The following is a 20132-nucleotide window of genomic DNA, read 5'->3' as shown; positions in this document are numbered from 1 at the left end:
GTTAAGGGCTATAACTGTCTGTTTATAGATCACTTGATGAGGTATACTTTAGGTCAGTGAATTTTATGAAATGAATTGTTACAGTATGTTACAGTATGCTAATATAGTGGAGATAAAAGGACTTACCTAGTATGTTGTAAACCATGTGAAAGAATCCCTCTTGTCTTCTATAGTGAGAGAACTATGGAAGAAGAGAACACAGTGGATTAACTTTTCAATGAACTTATATTTTCTAACATAATGTTTACTTTTTGCACAACCACTCCATTTGGGTGTCACCGTTTTTTTAAACGTTTACCAAATTAGCACCTTTTTTACATGTTTATGAGAGCGGACCACAAGTATAGATTGCATATCATTAGGGCTAAGGAGCTGCAGCAAAGAGAACATGGTGTAATTGCTCCCTACAAAATGTTCTGCTCCTTGGGACCAGACCTAAACTGTCCTTGCAATTGATTGTTGATGTCAGAAATGCAATCCAGCCTCCTCTGTTTGTGAGTGACAGGTGTTTGCCCCTCCCCTCCACTTTCTCTGTGTGACTCTTCCTCAGTCCTCTCCCTCTCATCCCATTGACTTATCATTTTTATTGTTGCAAAATATTCTTTTATATCAATATTGTTTATTGTTTTGTGACTACTTCTGTCTTTGGCCTATTGAGTATTGACAATATTGCATTATTTAGTTATTAGAGGGTGGAGATTCCACGGCTTGCATAAAAGTGCCTTTTACATTTACTTTTGCCATTGATTTATGCCAGCTATACTTGATATGACAAAGGTATGTAATTGCTTGCAGCTTGATGGATATGCATTCACAAACTAGTAACTAAAGTGTGCTCCAGCTGACTTCCGTCCTCATGAATAGTACATAGATGCAAAAAACGCACAAAAAATAAGAAATCTGGAACTGCACGCCATGACATCCCATCCCATCTATTTGGCAGCTGGATTGTAAACCTCTTGCCATGTGTTACTCTACCAGCTGGGAACTGCTGCCTCTATTATTAGCAAATTCTGTGTCTGTGGTTGTGTGGGTGAACCTCAGCTTTCCTGTCCCTGTAGCATGTATATCAGATAATAATACATACAGTACATCTTCCTATCAGTCAGTTTGGTCACTAAACGTGAGGGGTGGTAAGATTTTTAAAATGGTTATCTGGTGTTGGGGTTTCCCTCCATTGAGCTGCCTGGAATATTCAGTTTTGACTTATGGGACACACCCCAATCCTATGTTAAGGCTCACAGGAATAGCAGGGGCATGCCACAGGCACTGGAACAGGCATTGGAATGACAGGGAATGCTTTCATGAGGAGAACTGGAGTGTGAGACTGACTCATTCCCTGACAAATAATGTGTGTCCTGGCATTTGCATTTGTCATTGAGCAGACGCACTTGTCTAGAGTGACCTACAAAGTGCATCCAATAAAGTAGTGTTAAAAACTACATACAGGATACGTCTGACCACATCCAGTCATGCATCAGCCCCTTGCCATGTTGCGATAACTGGTGCGTACATGCATTAGTTTGTTTGATGCGTGAATTCAGTAAAACATACCCTACATTAAAACTGTACAAATAAAGGAAGCTGAATTATGCATGGGTAGGAGGGCTAAGGTGCAGTTTGAAGAGGTGGCTCTTCAGTCTGCAACGGAAGCTGGCCAGCAACATCACTGTCATGACCACTCCAAGCAGCTTGTTCTACTACTGTCACACTATTTCAGTGCATTCTGTCTGATGTGGGAAAAGACGTGTGTTTCTTTCACTACTGAACATGCAGGTATCGCAATTGGCACAAGGAGTGAAGTAACCTGTCACTTGCTTAAATAGTTTCCTGTGTAATTCTACAGGAAAGGTCAGGTAATAGTCCTCCTCCATGTGGTTTTGTACAGTTTTGTCCTTTGGAATTTTTTCATATCTTATTCTAATGCTTGGTCAAAGGATTGGTGACCACAAAGGACTTGTGGCGATCTTAGTCCAGTACAAGGGCCATATTCCACTACAAGCCCTGCTCCTTAGACACTCATATGATACCCTACTCTGCCCACCTTGACTCACCTGCATTTCAGATCAAAAGGCGTTACAGAGAAATTGACAGGTATTAAACACTTATGGACACAGATGGAGTTGCCACTTGAAAACAAACATTGCAATTGCAACTGGTACTGTGTTAGTCCTGTAACCCTCTTATTGTGTGGAGGAAGAACAGTATCACATCCAGCTGAGGCTATTAGAGTAATGTGTTGAAGATTAGCAAAGACAAAATAATGTATAAACATTCCATTAAAACAACTTGTTCTTGGGCATGTGTTTGTGAATTTATTACTCAAGACAACCCAAATGTATGTCTATCTGTCCGTATCTGCCCACCACCCTGTGGAAGAACAACGAAAGCTATCCCTATCCTTAAAAAATGTGGAAATTACACTTCTGCAAACGACGTAACGTTTTTACATGTTATCAATGGAATCATCATTTGACATAATTCGCAAACGTTTTTCAAGGGAGCTCAGCTTGTGCCAAGTAATGCATTAATCATTATTTAACTAAAAAAAATTGTGGAATTGCGTTGCACGCTTTTTGTCACGATCATCTTCAGGTAGGAATTTTATATAACAGAATTATTCACCTGCCATATGATAATTTCGGGAAAAAAAAAACTACAGTATCAGACTTGTCTTTATTCGACTTTAGAACGCAACGTCATATTTCAGTGTGCAATTCAACAGGCCATCCAAAGTTGGTACGCACACGCATGCACATGCATAACGTCCATACTGAGAACATATGAAAAGTGCACGGACAACATGCTAGAATTTTTAAGCAAGCAACGTCTTTCACTTAGTATGCTTTAACGCGCTTTTCTGGTAGCAACCTCTGGTCCTTTTTACATCTCAGGTTACCATAGAAAAGGGTTTTTTTATGCAGTTCGGAAACGCCAAGCCTGGTCTAACTGCCTTGGAATGTGCGGCTGCAATATCGGGGCGCAACGGGCTGGACAAAAACGAAAGGGGAGACAATTAAGTCTGTGAACTTTTTTTTTTGGTAAATGCACAAGAAAAATAGGACAAAGCCGGAGAAAAACTGACCACCTCCGAAACCGTGCACGAGCCATTGGGAGCCAGAGCAGATGGAAGTTAGATCAGCATTAGTATGGGAATAAATATGGGGTTACATCACCGGGTAGACAGGCCCTCTCATAGAAATAGAATGATATTTCGATTGATACATGATATATGATATTTCTATACCCCCACTTCACCATCCGGGAAGCAAACAAGAATACGTTTGAAGGGAGCCGAAAGGGCCATGTGTAGACAAACTTTTTATAGCTTCATGACTCATTGAAGAAAACCTATATAGGCTATGCGTATGACAGGTAATTAGTAAAATCTGAAAACGTGTTAATGATCGAGGACCTGGAAATTTATTTTTACTCTCCTGTTGAAACCCATGTAGACTGACATTCTAATACGACAGTGGATTTCTTGAATATCTAATATTTCTATTAGGACATCATTCGAAATCTTTCTAGACAGTAAATGATGGTTCATTAATCAAAGTAACGCTTGTATGTAATTTTCGAAAAGGTTACAGTAATTAGGCGATGTTATGTGGCGCTTGTCGATAATGATTCCTAATAAAACACTGCCCTCTGCTGTGGAACTTGAACCGTAAATTACATGCGGATTGTAATATGAGAAACATCACGAGTCTTATTTAAATTATTATAATAGTTTATGTTTATTTAACAGACCCTCCCATCCAAAAAGACTCATAATGCCATCCAACGCATTCGTATCACAGAAAAACAAACGTACACAGCAAACAGTGAGAGTGATTGAGCATCGAGATAAAAAAAAAAAAAAACACGGCTAAAGCACTGTATAAGCATACAGGGTCTAACGATGATCGTTAATTAAGGATGACTATCATTGATCGTTAAGTATCATTTACATTGGCCTACACTATCGATTGGAATACACATGCTGGCATAATATTATTAAGACAGCAAAGCAATAGTCATATACTTCACATATAACAACAGCTTCGTGCAGTAATAGTGAAGTGCTTTTGAATTGTAGGCTGTTGGTTTTGGTTTGCTATTTTTAGAACTTGTCTCAACCTTTCATGTAATCATGAAAATACCGAACACTACACAAATAACAATTTGTGTAAATTATCATTGGTCGGCTGACAAATCAAATAAACTCGGAATCAACGGTTTATGGTGAATAAGCAACAACTGTATTTATTTAATAGGCCTATTGTTGTTTATTTAACGTAGGTTACTGACAGTCAAGAAGTACTAATGAATTTAAGTTAATTTTGAATCTGGTCCTCATTTTGCCTCTACTTCAGTTTTAATTCGGGATGAGCAAATTTCATTATGACAGGTGCATTGTAGGCTAACGTAGGCTACTAGAAAATGGAGCTGTCTTTGTCTTCAGTTGCTCAGATCTATCGAATGACGGTAGATTGATTTACAGACAAGGAGTCCTTGAGAATAAATCAAGGCAACTGTGAAAGCATAAATAAAATACAAGTATTGTGCATTGCTGTAGGTACACTCAGACACACACCGTCACGGTGGGCTGTACCTTATGCACGTACAAACCTTGCATCTTCCTCTGGTTTTATTCGAATCCAGCAGTACAGAATCCCGTACCGCCTTCACTGTACAAAACATGTAACAGCAGGCCAAACAGACCGCTAGATGTCACCGCTGGTTTAGGAAAAAACTGAAACGAGCAATATTCCAAACTCAATCTTGCAAGGATGTGAATCGTCCCTTCCTGTTTTACTACAGAGCGTTCTACCGTACTGTGAGACACCGCAATAGAGACACCCTAGTCTCGATTATGCCTGTTTTTCTGTTTGTGCTGTCAAAGGCGATACTATTTATTTCGTAGCGTAAAATATAGGCAACAGTTATATTTATTTATCAATGCCATCGAAGGCTACCGTTATTATTTATATTCGACTGGCTAGCTAGCTATGTTTTGTACTGCACTGTCACTGTCCTTTCTCCTTTTTCTGTTCTAATGATTGTGTTATCTAAATTCTCATGGCGGAAACTAAAATAATATATCATATCGATGAGGAGGAAACTCCTTATTTAGTGAAATTGACAGTGCCTCCTGAGAAAGTCACTTTAGCAGATTTTAAAAATGTCCTTAACAATCGTCCGGTCAACAGTTACAAATTCTTCTTTAAATCTATGGACCAGGATTTTGGGTAAGTAACGTCAGTTAAATTAATTATTTCTGAGGTTTTGTTATTCGCTGTATCTGGGGTGCTTGCCAGCTTTAGCCTGCTTGCTAGCTATATTATTCGTACCTTAATATATGCATACACATATACTTTTCCTGTTCCGTCATAATTGCTGAAAAATGACAGCCACATGACTTTTAAAACAACATGCGCTGCGATTCGGTCATACCGCCGTCTTAATTAATCGAAGCTAATTGTTTAAATGCCTGATTGGCACCTGTTTTGTGTTTGTGCATTTTCATTTCGCTGGACCGGTTGTCGAATTAACACTGCGAGCCGTGGTTTCAACATCCCAGTTGCTAAAGCTATTTAGGGGTGTCAGATTTTGTTCAGATGTTATCTAGTTGCAAGAATGACAGTCGTTAACTCCATACAACCACAATCGGTGTTGTGACAGCTAAACGTGTTGTGATTTTTTTGTATTTATTTTTTATCTATTTGTTTAATGGACGGATATAGAGTTCGCTCGTATATCATGTAGGCTAGTTATTGCATTTGTGTTGAGTGCCATGACAGCAACCTAGCTACTGTTTTTTGCACTGAAGTTTGAAATGCGTACACAACACATTTTTTCTACGGTGTCTTTGTTAACGAATTAACACAGCTCACTTGTGATTATGTGGAACGACTTTAAGTTAAATACCATGCAAGGCATTAGTCTGTGTAGGCTCTGTGTAGCTTTAGCCAGTGTATCCCTTTCTTTAAGAAAATGCTTATCAACACCGAATGATAACGTATAGGTGTGCGTTGTGAAAGTGTTTCATGTAGGCATTGATACAGCTGACATCTACGTTTTGTCACTGTACATCACGAATTGTTTATACATGCCAAAATCTATACGTTTTACGATGCGATGATACATCGTTACCCTTATATTTGGCTATATATGCAAAGCTTTCATTGTTTAATAACTATTACATGCTAACATTATACATATGCTTTCTAATTCCGTATTTTATGGTTTCGTTCTTTTAACTATACTTTGTGCTTGTCTTCAGAACTTTGTTTTGTTTGGTTATTAACCGACGGTGGGAGTGGTGTCTAGCATGGTGAATTCAGAAAAGTTATTTTTTCGAGTGAGCTTCACTCTCCCTCGCAATTATCTAAAGGTTGGTAGTTTAATACACAGAATACATTGTTGCCAGCTAAACATGTTTACTTATTATAGCGTATCATCACCATGTCATGTGTTGTTATCTGACTTGTGACCACGAGGCTAGTCTCTGAAAATAGGCTATTTTACTGTAGTTACTTCCATGTTAACGCGGTTGGGTTAATAATGTTTTACTGTTTGCGATAGTAGGCCGCAAATCAGCTGGAATGCCTGGAGTATAAACATGGCTGCCCGGGAGACGAGCACTCCCTATAAAGAGGCGAGAGCGAGGACTGACGGCCTGCCAGGACTTGTGACAGCGCTGTCACACATTTTGAAAGGCATTTTTGAACCGTGCATTTCTAGCGTCCATAAGTGTCGATAGAAATGCTGTAAAAGCAAGTGAATATGCAACGGCAACGCCCTCTTTAACAGTTTTTCTTTTTTTAAGCAGGTAATTGTCATTAGATAGGCTTGGAACATACATGGCGAGTATCACAGGAGCGCTTAGCTCTAATAAATTAAGTAGGCTAAGCTTTTAAAATTGTCCAGCTCGTCAGAACTTCACAAGTCACGCCAGTGTTGATCCTAAAGTTTGATGAGTGGAAATATGGAAATGATTCCTTTCCTGGCCTGCAGTTGCTCAGTGGTAACTGCTGGACTGCAATGAGGAAGTTGTAACAACAGCATTGTCGATGTGTATTGTGGACATATTCCTATTTTTGCAGGCAAGAGGGTTTTTAATTTTTATTAAACAGAGTAATTAAGCTTTTATCTTTTAATGTGGGGAAAGTCACATGTGGAATAATTTATGAGCCTTTGTTTTGCAAGTCATTCTGGATAGGAATGTCTACCATATGACTAAATGTAGATTAGGTGTAAATGGAATATCAACAGATAAACGTTTTTGGTTATTGACCAAACTGTTCTGGTAGTAGTGTGGTGTGGAGGTTAAGGACGTAGCCTCATACCTGAAGGTTACATGTGAAAGTCCTTGATGCTGTTGTGTCCTTGTATCAGGGGACTTAACCCAGATTCCTTCTGACCTGTATAATGTCTCAAAATGTAACATGTATATGGGGCCTAGCATAAGGGCATCTGTCATCAAGCCAATGATAATAACTTTGTCTTGGACTCAGTAACTCTCTGAAATAGACAATTAATGCATCATCTTTCCCAGTATTTCAGTAGGTGATCAGCTTCTGCAATTTCTGGGATTTTGGACTGACTTTTATTTATGGTTTACTTTCAGTTTAAAGGAAAAAATGTCCCCAAACAGGTTTAGGGAACTGATGACAGGCTGTGTTTGGTGAACTAGTGTGTTACGCGTGGATATGCGTTTGACCTCTCTCCACCCATGTTTGAATGAGACATAAGACTTGAATAGGCTAAAGGTCAGAGGTCAAGTCCTTGGGGGTTGGGTGAGCATGGTGGAGGCACTCACAGGTTCTGTCAAGGGCATCCTTTGAAGCTGGACTTTGTGGATGGGCTCCTGTGCTGTTTGTGTCTTGAATCCCTTGCCGTTCTGTCTGTCTGTCTCTCTTACATCTGACAGATACATTTCAGCAGGTTTGCTTGGGATCCTTGGGATCCATGTGGAGACTCATGGCCTGTTCTGCACATGCTACAGAGATATTCTCCCCTTGCATTAGCTTTAGCTGTCACTCCTAGCTGGCTACAGCTGCTGAGTTGTGTTGAATCCTCATGGTAAAAGCCCCAAAATCTGTAGTCGAAGGGCAATATGAGCACCCAGTCAAAACAGTGGTCAGTGAAGTCACATGTCATATTTGATTCATTAAGAATTGGGTTCTTTTAAAATGAAGTCTGTTGTTGGTTTTATTTGATGGAAAAATGGAGTGTCAGCATCAGTTTCACATCAGAAGGTACCTCTGCACCTCCACAGTTAGACCCATTGTAATAGCTCTATTAAACCATGTCTGTTACTCCTGCATGTTAGAGGAGCCATCACAATGCTTGGATGTATCATAACAGTGTAGCATGACCCTGCATTTATAACAGCATCCTTCCATGATGTTGGTGTGGTTTGCTCATAATAGATGTTTCCTGTCTGAAGGTGTTGGAGTTGCCGGGGGTGAGGGTTATGAGCGAATGACTGTGATCTCAGTGATCCTCCACTGTGATCTCACCACGGGCTGTGACACTCAGCTCTGCCTTGCAAGGAGGGTGCCAGGTGCTGCTGCCCTAATGGGGCTGCTAACATTGCTGTTTACAGCTTTTTCTACAGCTCAAAGGGAGCAGTATCACAGACATCAGAGAAATTAAAAAAAAAACACCAAGTAGTCTTTACAGTGTGTTGAATTCATCTAAAAATGCAATTTTGCTTGGTTTGGCTGAGTTTTTTGTTTGCTAACAGTCTTTGTCCAGCCTTTTAACACCCATACATACATGAATTACTTAACAACCATAAAAAGTAAAATGTAATGCTGTGGTAAGCAATTGTATTAGACTTGTGTAATACAGGATACAGGAAATGTGGTTGTTGTTTCATGGAGTTAAATTTGAAAGACCCATGTCCACTATATAGTAAGTGTTTATTTGTGATATGCAGCTATGTGGATTGACATATGAAATGAAATAACTAGTTCTTTTGTGAATTTTCCATGTATTTTTGCAGCCGTGAGTCTTATGCTCTCACATGGGAACTGCAGGGACTGTCACACTGGAAAAAACACAGTGGATAGGCCCTTCTTGTTCCTGGCCACAGTTTTGGTGTCAGTGAAAATATTTTGATGAAGCTACCAAAATACACTGGCCTGACATTGTCTTCTGTACAGAGAAAAATAGGCTTATCTCTTATAATTACTGGTAAAATATTTAAGGTAACCATATCAGGTGATTTTTTCCCTTTAATTACATAGCAATATAAAAAAAAAAAAACATAACCACTTCAGCTATCTGCACATTTATCTCAAAATTATTTAATTGAACACCAACAGTGAACTCCAGTAACAATGGAGAGAAAATTTGGTATTTCCATTTTTCAGGTAGTGTTGCCCTGCCAAAGAAGATACTTCTAAATTATCTGATGATGATCAGAGAGGAATAGAAAAAAGCACAAATGTCTTGTAGCCTAACAACAACATTGTTTACAACCATACTGTGAGCGTGCGATTCGATGTTCCTCCTCTCTGTTGGGAGTCTGTATCCTAGCATGCAAACCTCACTGCAGAAACAAAGAAAACCAGGTCGAAAGAGTTCACTCGCAAGAGGGATTAGCACCAAACCAGTATTAGCCCTGCCCTGGTGGTGTAAAAACAGTCTGGATTCAACCTACACTGCTTCAGAGCGACCCCTGGAGACAAACAACTACACTGTAAAAACAAAAGTAACATGTCAGTACAATTTGTTCTCTGTGTTAAGAATTTGAGAGATGGGGTAAAAAAGCAGGTGGTGAAAAATAAAAAAATTCCATTCCTCTGTCCGCCCCGGCACAGCCCAAGGGCCCTCGGTATCAGCCGTTGTTCACTGCGCATAAACCAGAGGAGGCACCTCCTTGGTGCAAGTGCTGCCGATCTGATGGGCAGATACGCAATATGTAGCGCGCCGCATTGATAGTGCAACGAAAGGAATTTCAAAAGGCGTTATTTGCATTGTGTCTGTTTCCTGTCAGGCGGGTTCCATGATCGCCTGCATGTGTCTGTTAAGTCACCAAACTGTCACTGGTGAAAGTGGAGTTAGAAGCAGAGCCCAGGGAGCACGCGCAAGCGAGACAGACGCGGGAACGCTGCTCGCAGTAAGGGAGCCCTCAGGCAGCCATGCCAGGGCCTCCTATGCTTGGCTGTTTTAAAAGTGTTTGATGTCATGCTGGGACAAAAAAAAAAAAAACACAAAAAGTAAAACTGGGGGATTCTTGTCAGATTCAATACCAGCTGTGATTTCTGTGGATCAGAATTGCATTGCATGGAATTCATTGCTAAGCAGCATGCAAGGAAGGCGATGCTGGATAGGAAAATATGCTTTTTTATTAAAATTATGTTCTCATCATGAATGGGACATCATTATCTGCCATATCTGTTAAAATTGCATGAAGCGTGTTGGACAATTCCTTTCTTAGGCTGTGGGTGATAGGAAGTGACAGCACTTTAGCTTGATGTTTGTGAGTGCTCACTTCTGTATCTGAGCATGCATCAGCTGTACTGCAGCTACGGCTGCAGCCAGAAGGTCGCAGGTTTGATTCCCAGTCATAGAACTGCTGTTGTTTCCCCTAAGCTTTTAAACTCAAGGTGCAATTTGGATACTGTGGAAAAAAAATAAAATTCTGCAATAAGGAGAGAGAGGCTAATTAAATGAACGACGCCAGGTAAAATTGCCATACTGGCTAACCGTGGCTGTATAGTGATAGGGGGAAGTAAACTTCCCAATTCAAAAACAAGCCGCGAAACACTCTTTCTTCCAGACCCAAAAAATCCAACGTCCATATTCCCATATAGCTCATAAGGGCCAGTGTGAAACTGAATTTGCACCACTGGAGTGTAATTGGGTATCATACCAAAAAAGTAACTTTCTGAGCACATCAAGCTTTCTGTTATTGTGCTATGAGACAGCAGACAGTTAGTTAAATTGTAATGTGTGAATTTTTTGAATAGAGATGTGAGCTTGCTGTTGTGAGTACGCTCAGGGCCTGAGGAACCAGAGCATGCGTCTTTAAGGACAGCACAAAGTACATTTCCCGCTTTGCTTCGCTCATCACAAAACATGGGAGCTGTAGAGCATGGTCACACGCTGTGCTCACGCTTAAAGGAAAGCAAAGGGGCAAGATGCATGAGTCACCATAACAAGACCCCGAGCAGTGATTGTCAGCTGAAGAGTCCACTGTCGGTACGCGCACCCTCGGGTGGCACTTACCCTCTTTCACCCCGTGTGCTTTTTAATGTTCCCTGGGAGGTGGGGGTGGGGTGGGGTAATGGCGCGAGAGATCATTTGGGACAGTCTGCTTCCAAGGAAGAGTGAAGGATCACGGGATCTCCCGACCCCTCCTTTCTCCTCACTTTACCCCTTATCCCTGTGTGTCCTGGGATGAGCTCTTGCACCCGCCCCCTCCACGCCCCAACCCAGGCTCACCCACCCAATACAGGCATTACAGCGGCTTTCAACACAAACAAACATCCACTAATCCCTCCATCCACAAACACACTGGCATAAATCCATGCTCTGTAGCCGTTCACCAGTACTATGACATTATGCAGTCTCCAGCCAATCATGTGTCAATCCTGCCGATGAGGGAGTGCCTGCCTGAACCCTACAGCCCCTGAGGGACAGGGAAATGAGGATGCTGTTGAGCTCCAAGCACATGTCAGTCTCCACAGCACTCTGTGTGGATGTGTGAGCACGTGTGTGTGCATGTGTGTATGTATGAGAGAGAACATGTCTCTGTGTGTCTGTGTGAGAGAGCATGTGTATGTGTGACCACACGTGTGTGAGTACTTGTGAGAAAGAGCACGTGTGTATGTGTGTGTATTTGTGACAGGGAGACTGTGTGAGTATGTGTGTGTAGGTGTCAGCAAAGGCAAGTTTCTGTGTGTGATCTTAAGTGTGTACTGCATGTGTGAGAAAGAGCATGGCAATATGCATGAGCTGTGTGTGTGTCTGTGTTTGTCACAACGTGCCTGTAGGCTAGAGGTTTTTGTATCTGGAAGAGCACTGTTAATGGAATGTGCATTAATTGTGAATTGAACTGTATGTGAGCATTAGCTGAATGTTTCCAATGCGTTTGCCTCCTGTGCAAATGCATGGCTGTGCATGTGACTGCAAATGTGTGTGTGCGTGTGTATGTGTATGCATGTGTGTGCGTGTGTATGTGTATGCATGTGTGTGCGTGTGTGTGTGTGTATGCATGTGTGTGCGTGTGTGTATGTGTATGCATGTGTGTGCGTGTGTATGTGTATGCATGTGTGTGCGTGTGTGTGTGTGTATGCATGTGTGTGCGTGTGTGTATGTGTATGCATGTGTGTGCGTGTGTATGTGTGTGCATGTGTGTGCGTGTGTATGTGTATGCATGTGTGTGTGTGTGTATGTGTATGCATGTGTGTGCGTGTGTATGTGTATGCATGTGTGGACGTGTGTATGTGTATGCATGTGTGTGTGTGTGTATGTGTATGCATGTGTGTGCGTGTGTGTGTGTATGCATGTGTGTGCGTGTGTGTATGTGTATGCATGTGTGGACGTGTGTATGTGTATGCATGTGTGTGTGTGTATGTGTATGCATGTGTGTGCGTGTGTATGTGTATGCATGTGTGTGTGTATGTGTATGCATGTGTGTGTGTGTATGCATGTGTGGACGTGTGTATGTGTATGCATGTGTGTGTGTATGTGTATGCATGTGTGTGTGTGTGTATGTGTATGCATGTGTGTGCGTGTGTATGTGTATGCATGTGTGTGTGTGTGTGTGTGTGTATGCATGTGTGTGTGTATGTGTATGCATGTGTGTGTGTGTGTATGCATGTGTGGACGTGTGTATGTGTATGCATGTGTGTGTGTATGTGTATGCATGTGTGTGTGTGTGTATGTGTATGCATGTGTGTGCGTGTGTATGTGTATGCATGTGTGTGTGTGTGTGTGTATGCATGTGTGTGCGTGTGTGTGTGTATGCATGTGTGGACGTGTGTATGTGTATGCATGTGTGTGCGTGTGTGTGTGTATGCATGTGTGGACGTGTGTATGTGTATGCATGTGTGTGCGTGTGTATGTGTATGCATGTGTGGACGTGTGTATGTGTATGCATGTGTGTGCGTGTGTATGTGTATGCATGTGTGTGCGTGTGTATGTGTATGCATGTGTGTATGTGTATGCATGTGTGTGTGTGTGTATGCATGTGTGTGTGTGTATGCATGTGTGTGCGTATGTGTATGCATGTGTGTGCGTGTGTATGTGTATGCATGTGTGTGCGTGTGTATGTGTATGCATGTGTGTGTGTGTGTGTGTATGTGTATGCATGTGTGTGCGTGTGTATGTGTATGCATGTGTGTGCGTGTGTATGTGTATGCATGTGTGGACGTGTGTATGTGTATGCATGTGTGTGCGTGTGTATGTGTATGCATGTGTGTGCGTGTGTATGTGTATGCATGTGTGTGTGTGTGTGTGTGTGTATGCATGTGTGTGCGTGTGTATGTGTATGCATGTGTGTGCGTGTGTATGTGTATGCATGTGTGGACGTGTGTATGTGTATGCATGTGTGTGCGTGTGTATGTGTATGCATGTGTGTGCGTGTGTATGTGTATGCATGTGTGTGTGTGTGTGTGTGTGTATGCATGTGTGTGCGTGTGTATGTGTATGCATGTGTGTGCGTGTGTGTGTGTATGCATGTGTGTGTGTGTGTATGCATGTGTGTGCGTATGTGTATGCATGTGTGTATGTGTATGCATGTGTGTGCGTATGTATGTGTATGCATGTGTGGGCGTGTATATGTGTATGCATGTGTGGACGTGTGTATGTGTATGCATGTGTGTGCGTGTGTATGTGTATGCATGTGTGTGCGTGTGTATGTGTATGCATGTGTGTGTGTGTGTGTGTGTGTATGCATGTGTGTGCGTGTGTATGTGTATGCATGTGTGTGCGTGTGTGTGTGTGTATGCATGTGTGTGTGTGTGTATGCATGTGTGTGCGTATGTGTATGCATGTGTGTATGTGTATGCATGTGTGTGCGTGTGTATGTGTATGCATGTGTGGGCGTGTATATGTGTATGCATGTGTGTGCGTGTGTATGTGTATGCATGTGTGTGTGTGCTGGTGGTCAGGAAGGGTGTTATCCTCTTTGAGGTGACATAAAACATGCATAACACCTTGAATATCTTTCTCATAAGAATGTTGAAGCAAATGTGCTCAGAAATGGTTGTTAACTTCATTGGCAATGAATTTTTAATTGTTAATAACTGATGATTCTCATACAGCCGTAATATAAGCATTTCAAATATGCATGTACTTCATAATTAATCACTTGAACTGTGATTTCACCTCTTTATTTCCTCAGCTCAGCTGCCTCTTAGCAACTCAGCAGAAAAGCCCCGTGTGGAGCAGGGTATTTAAAGCCTGCTCCGCCACATGAAGCGAGCAGTGAGTTTTTTGTGATAGCAGAGGGGAGATGTTACCACACGCTTTCCCTATTTAATTCCACAGCCTGTCCACAGGGCTCCAGATATATTACAGGTAGTTGTTATATTTTTAGCCTTAGTTCCCTATTGGTGTCAATGCCCTTAAATCGGGTCTCAACAGCCATTAATCTGTCTGCATTCCCAGTTTAACCTGGCACTGTTTGTTTATCCTGTTTGTTAATACAGTAATGAGGGACTTTCCAGCAGCTCTGACAAACATGGCAGCTGCTCTGAGTACATCTGGAGACTAATAATAAACTATAAGAAAATGCCAAGAAAATGGTTATTTTGTTGCATGCCAGGTAGCCTGTATCATTTTCAATAGAGCCTGACTTTCTGGGAATGGGAAACCCCCATGAGCATGTCTCTTAGTCAGACGATTGATTAAATAAATACATTAAAAAAACTTACTTCCCACATCTTGAGTTACAGTGCTATAAACAAACAGATTATCTACAAGCCTCTAACATAGTCCTGCCAGACCCCTCAAATTTTAAGATGGCTATTTGCTGAAACTACACAGTTCTGTATGTTCTGTAAATAAAATGCTAGCTGTTGGCATCCCTGTTTTGTGGCAAAATTCTGCTTATTCAGAATCATTCCAGTATTTTGTAATCAAACACAGCAATCTTATCTAATATGTACAACCCCACTCTTCAACAGAACACTGTTCTAAGTGAGTGCTGTCAGTGTCAGGGCATAGATAGCTGCTTTCATGCATTCCGTTATTAGATCATAGAGAGCTACTGTATTGTGACAGAAACATTCCATACTTTCTGTTATATAATAGACATAGTAGGCTGTGAGATCTAAGTCAGCACCACAGTGCATACCATATACTAGTGTCATATGATATAATATAAGAATATGCAGTATTCCAATTAGTGGTCCAGCCGCAAGAAATAAGTGAGGCAGAAAACTTACCTTTAAACTCATAATTTTTCTGAACCTGTTTTTAATCTTTTTCAAGAGGAACAAGCTTGCCAGTTTTAGTTAGGATCACCTATCAGCAGATGCTTCCTTATTTCATGATTGTGTGTAATTATAGTATATTTGTGTTTGTCACATTAGGTATTTAAAACAAACAGGTCACATAAAAAATTATATTAAATGAAATAGATTGGAGATTGCTTTTAACTCAAAATCCCTCATTTTTTTAATACCTAAAACTGATTTCATCTGACGAGCACAAAGGTAATAAAATGGAGTAAATAATGACTCAGGTACAGAACAGTCAAAAACAGGCTCAGGATTGTTCAAATAAAAGAAATCAAATCAAGGCAAATGTTCTGCCTCTGCTGTTTGTAGCTCACTGGCCATTGCTGAATATGCTGCATGGCTGATATACTCATGCAGTAACCATAAATGGGCAATATGGCAGCAACTAATAACATATCACTACAGTATGCACAGAAAAATGTCCAGAGTAATGCCTGCCTCCTCTTTGCTACCCCACACACATACTTTCCCCCATCATTGAATGCCACGCTTTGTTGCAAGCACGCTCCCCCATACAGACTGAAGCTGGTAGAGCTTTTTGGCAAGCGTGAGATTATGCATGAGCAGAGCATTAGTTCACCATAAAGTATACTGACATTCCTCTTGTGGACCACAAATAACATGGTATTCGCCCATGTTATGTTTCGGAATGAATAGTGTTCCTGCCGCCTCCATATTACCAATGATACGGCTCTGTAAGCACATTCTCTGAATGTGTGGGGGGGTTAGTAGAGATAGGCAATTTTGGTGCATCACACATATGTTCTGGTAGGGTGAAAACCCTAAAAGATGTAAGCCGGTTAGCACGGCAGGAGCACAAGCGATGCACGGCAAGTCTGTGTAATTCCTGCATGATTCTGTACATTATCGCCTCCTGTGCCTCCATAAGCCAGTGAGCATTTTTGTATTCCCAGTGTTCATGCACCACAGCTGCGAAGCCTGTTCTGTCAGACGCTTTCCACACAAACCAATTGTTGTGCCCTGCCCATTTTCAAAGGTTTCTCTGATGTGCCGCGCGATCTCTTTGGGATTTTGAATTATAGTTGTTGGGTTCCTGTTGAGTCTTGCCTCGCACCATCTCGATGAATTCATCTGAAGAAAAACCAAGATCCGCCACCCATTACTGTACACACACTAGGCCATGCGCTGTTTTGGCAAATTTATGTCGCTGTTCCTTTTTGCATGGAAAAATTAAACACAACGCCGCAGAACTGCCTTGGCTCAGCATTTCCTTGCTAAAATTGCTTGTTGGTGTGGAAGGCATGCAGTATGTATAATTCAGTGGCATTTTGCATGTAATGTCTTTTTATGTAATAATATTTACAGTTGAAACTGTAATATGTAGTTGTGATTATGAACTGTTTGTTTTTGTCAGAACTGATAAATAATATATGTAGTGTGCAGATGTTATCCTGCCTGATGGGATCATTGTGTTATGATAGAACAATGAATACTGTCAGAACTGATCTAGCAAAATGTATTTTTGCTGCTTAACAGGGAAAATGCAAAACCTGCAATTCTTAAAACTGTGTGTGTGTATGTGTGTGTATGTGCATACCCGTGTATGTCTATCAAACTAAAAAAAAGTTGGGATCTTTATTAAGCATTTTGCCATGTTGCTTGGCTAGTGTAGTTGCACAGTATCACTGTGGCTCAGGTTGGGGCTTCAATGTGTACATTAGGAGAAATCGCACTCGTAGGGTGTTCCTCAAGGCTGTGTTAGATTGTTTTCCTGCTCCTTAGAGTTCACTCTTACTGTGACCTCACAGTTCCCCTTATTTAGAGCTCACAAGAGTGGATACTCATGTGCCAGCTCTCGCATTAACGATCCTGCAGAGTCTCCACCCCTCACAATGAAGCCACATTGTGATTGGGGGAGGGAGCGGTCACATGGCCTGAAGGAGTCTGGAGAATCTCATTTCAAGGCTTGGGAAACTGCAGGTGCCCTGGTGAAGCTATGAATAAAACGAAACCTCTCCAAAACTGAGGCTGGCTCTCCAATGTAGCCCTTACGACAGCTGTGATTGTCGCAATTGTGTTTCCGTACCAGAATGGCGTACTGTGAGCGATTATGGCCCACAAAGCTACTGATGGGTTAGCATACTTTGATGGTGGAAATAATGCAATCAGCCAATTATGATGAAAGGAGAAAATGGTGACACTCTGGACAGTATGAAAAAGCAATTAATGCAATGTAGTGCAATTATTACATTAGCGCAAAAAAAAAAAATAAAGCCCATTGGTGAGGAATTAGTGTCTGGTTGTTTTAGGGGACAAGACCGTGTTCATTACTACAAATCATAGGATTGCTGCTCTTCTCCCAGCCACTCCTCTAGCAATTAGCCTGCCTCTGTTTTATTTTATCTGTAAAATTCAGTTTCATATTCTCTATAATTTGAATGCCTCCTCTTCACATATTTTATATTAGACCCAGTGCCCATGTTCTAAGCGCAAACAGATGAACATCCCAGCGCTGTAGGCAAAAGCATACAGGCAAAAGCACAGTTGCACCCCCGCCAGGCGGTGAGTGCTTGCTACTGTGACAGTGTGTCCCAGGATCTGTCTCCTGGCCTGTAGAATGTGCAGACAGCGGCAGGTGTGACAGGGGTGACCTGTGACTGAAGAGGTCAGGGGAGATATTTACAGCCTCAGATTGACTGTGATGTACATCTCACTCCCACACACTCACATGCACAGACACACAGACACACATACATTTACATTTATATTTACATTTATTCATTTGGCAGATGCTTTTCTCCAAAGAGACTTACAAGTTGCACACACACACACGCACACACACACACACACATTCACATTATGCACACATGTGCACAAACACACAGACACTTCACACACACTGTGTGTACACTCTCACAAATACACATACACGCGACACATATACACGGTTTCACAGTCTCATCCAAGTTAACATAAAAGATGTTATCAAAGATAGCCCTCTTCGAGCAGTTTCAGCTGATGGGATGAGTCCAGTGAATGTAGGCCCTGATTCGAGACAGTCCGTGCAGTGGTACAGCGGTACGCCGGTATCCGCCTCACGAGAGTTGAGGAATAAGCGGAAAATTCCACCCTTCGAGCGTGACTCATTTTCGGAACGTCTTGGCTCTGCAAACAGATTGGAAAGCAAAGAAGGATTCCTGGACGCTCGCTACTGTGCGCTGACCTTGTGTCTCCATCTCTCTCTCTCTCTTTTCTTTCTGTCTCTGTCCAACCTACAGGGTTGTCAAGGAAGAGATTTCTGATGATAACGCCAAGCTGCCCTGCTTTAATGGGAGAGTGGTATCATGGGTAAGTGTGATAAATGGCGCCCCGCCTTGGCAGGTTGCTCTCCACCATCTAAAGTCTTACATCCCTGAAGCGTGCAGCAGAGAGCAAGGGAGCAGGTCACATTGGGGCTGTACCCAGATCAGCACAGGGGTGCTTACTGCAATCCCCCGCAGGAACACACAGCCACGCTGTAAAACACAGATCAGTGTGTCCCTGTGCGAATTCATATTGAATAGGGTGCCAGTCTGCCGTGCACTAAAACCCACAACCGTAACAAGTTGTACAGCATTACATTCCAGTGTCTTATACTACAGGGACACGCATACCAGTGAAGTTTTCACACTGTGTGGGGCTGCAGCCATGATTTACTGCTGTCAGGGGTTTGGTAGCACGCTGCACAGCTTTGTACAGTTTTGTACTGCTTTGAAGAGACAATCTGAACGCGGCATACAAGCTACCTCACGACACTGTGCGAGACTAAGAAAACATGGATTATGATCAAAGCGCGATATTGTAATGTTTTCTTTTGTAGCCTGCTTTAGAGTGGTTTGCTAATACATGCCGTCTTTACTGCTAGCCTTCTGATTTCGGGATTCCCTTCGGCGTGTTCTTTTAGCGCTCTTTATTGTGCTTTTAAGAAGTGGAGCTTGTGTACTCCATGGGCCACTTTACAGAAGCCTTGTCTGTGCAGTTTGCAGAGGAAGAGCAAATCAGTCTAGCCACATCCCCACTGCTGCGATGGGGATACGAAGAACATGCATCTGAAGCAGACATGCTGTTACAAGGGTCCAGACTGAAACATGTATCAAATGATGAATCAAACAGTGTTTTGGAAGTGGATGTCTTTGTGATGGTCAAAACAGTGTTTGATTTCACCACTGAATGAAGTTATCACTTGTGAGCATAACAGCAGCCTGTGGCTGTGTTCATTTCTTTGGCACATTCTCTCTGATTGCCCAGCACCTGTGGGGATCTATGGATGTGCGCAAGTTCTCATTTTCTTCAAGTGGGGATCTAAGTGTGGCCAGAGGTTATTCTGTAATGGTGACAATTATTTTAAAATCTGTCTGTCTGTGCATGTGTCTGTCTGTCCCCAGTTGGTCCTGGCAGAGAGCTCACATTCGGATGGAGGGTCACAGGGCACAGAGAGTCACCCGGAGCTGCCGCCCCCACTGGAGAGAACAGGGGGTATCGGGGACTCCAGACCCCCTTCTTTCCAGTGAGTGACCCTGCTGCAGACACCTGGATGGCGTACAACACAACTCAGTTACGCACACACACACACACACACACAAACACACAGGCTTCCAGATCCATCTACACACACACAGTGTCACTGTCACACTCACACAACGCATCCTCTCTTTCCCATGT

The 20132-nt window shown here is 42.1% G+C and overlaps 1 protein-coding gene across 3 annotated transcripts in view; it reads left to right on the top strand.

Moving 5' to 3' along the window:
• The first annotated feature begins 4822 nt into the window (after positions 1 to 4822).
• The window catches only part of dvl1a (dishevelled segment polarity protein 1a), a 38589-nt gene continuing 23279 nt past the window's right edge, over positions 4823 to 20132 (top strand). For all 3 annotated transcript variants that reach the window (XM_036533100.1, XM_036533104.1, XM_036533103.1), the window contains exons 1-3: positions 4823 to 5234; positions 18710 to 18779; positions 19856 to 19977. In XM_036533100.1, coding sequence (XP_036388993.1) covers positions 5065 to 5234; positions 18710 to 18779; positions 19856 to 19977 — 362 coding nt within the window. In that variant the 5' untranslated portion in view covers positions 4823 to 5064. The remainder of the gene's footprint in view (positions 5235 to 18709; positions 18780 to 19855; positions 19978 to 20132) is intronic.

This window comes from Megalops cyprinoides, chromosome 7 (assembly GCF_013368585.1).
Source record: "Megalops cyprinoides isolate fMegCyp1 chromosome 7, fMegCyp1.pri, whole genome shotgun sequence".
Lineage (NCBI taxonomy): Eukaryota > Metazoa > Chordata > Actinopteri > Elopiformes > Megalopidae > Megalops > Megalops cyprinoides.
Note: the sequence above shows the minus strand (reverse complement) of the source record. Positions and strands in the feature narration are given on the sequence as shown.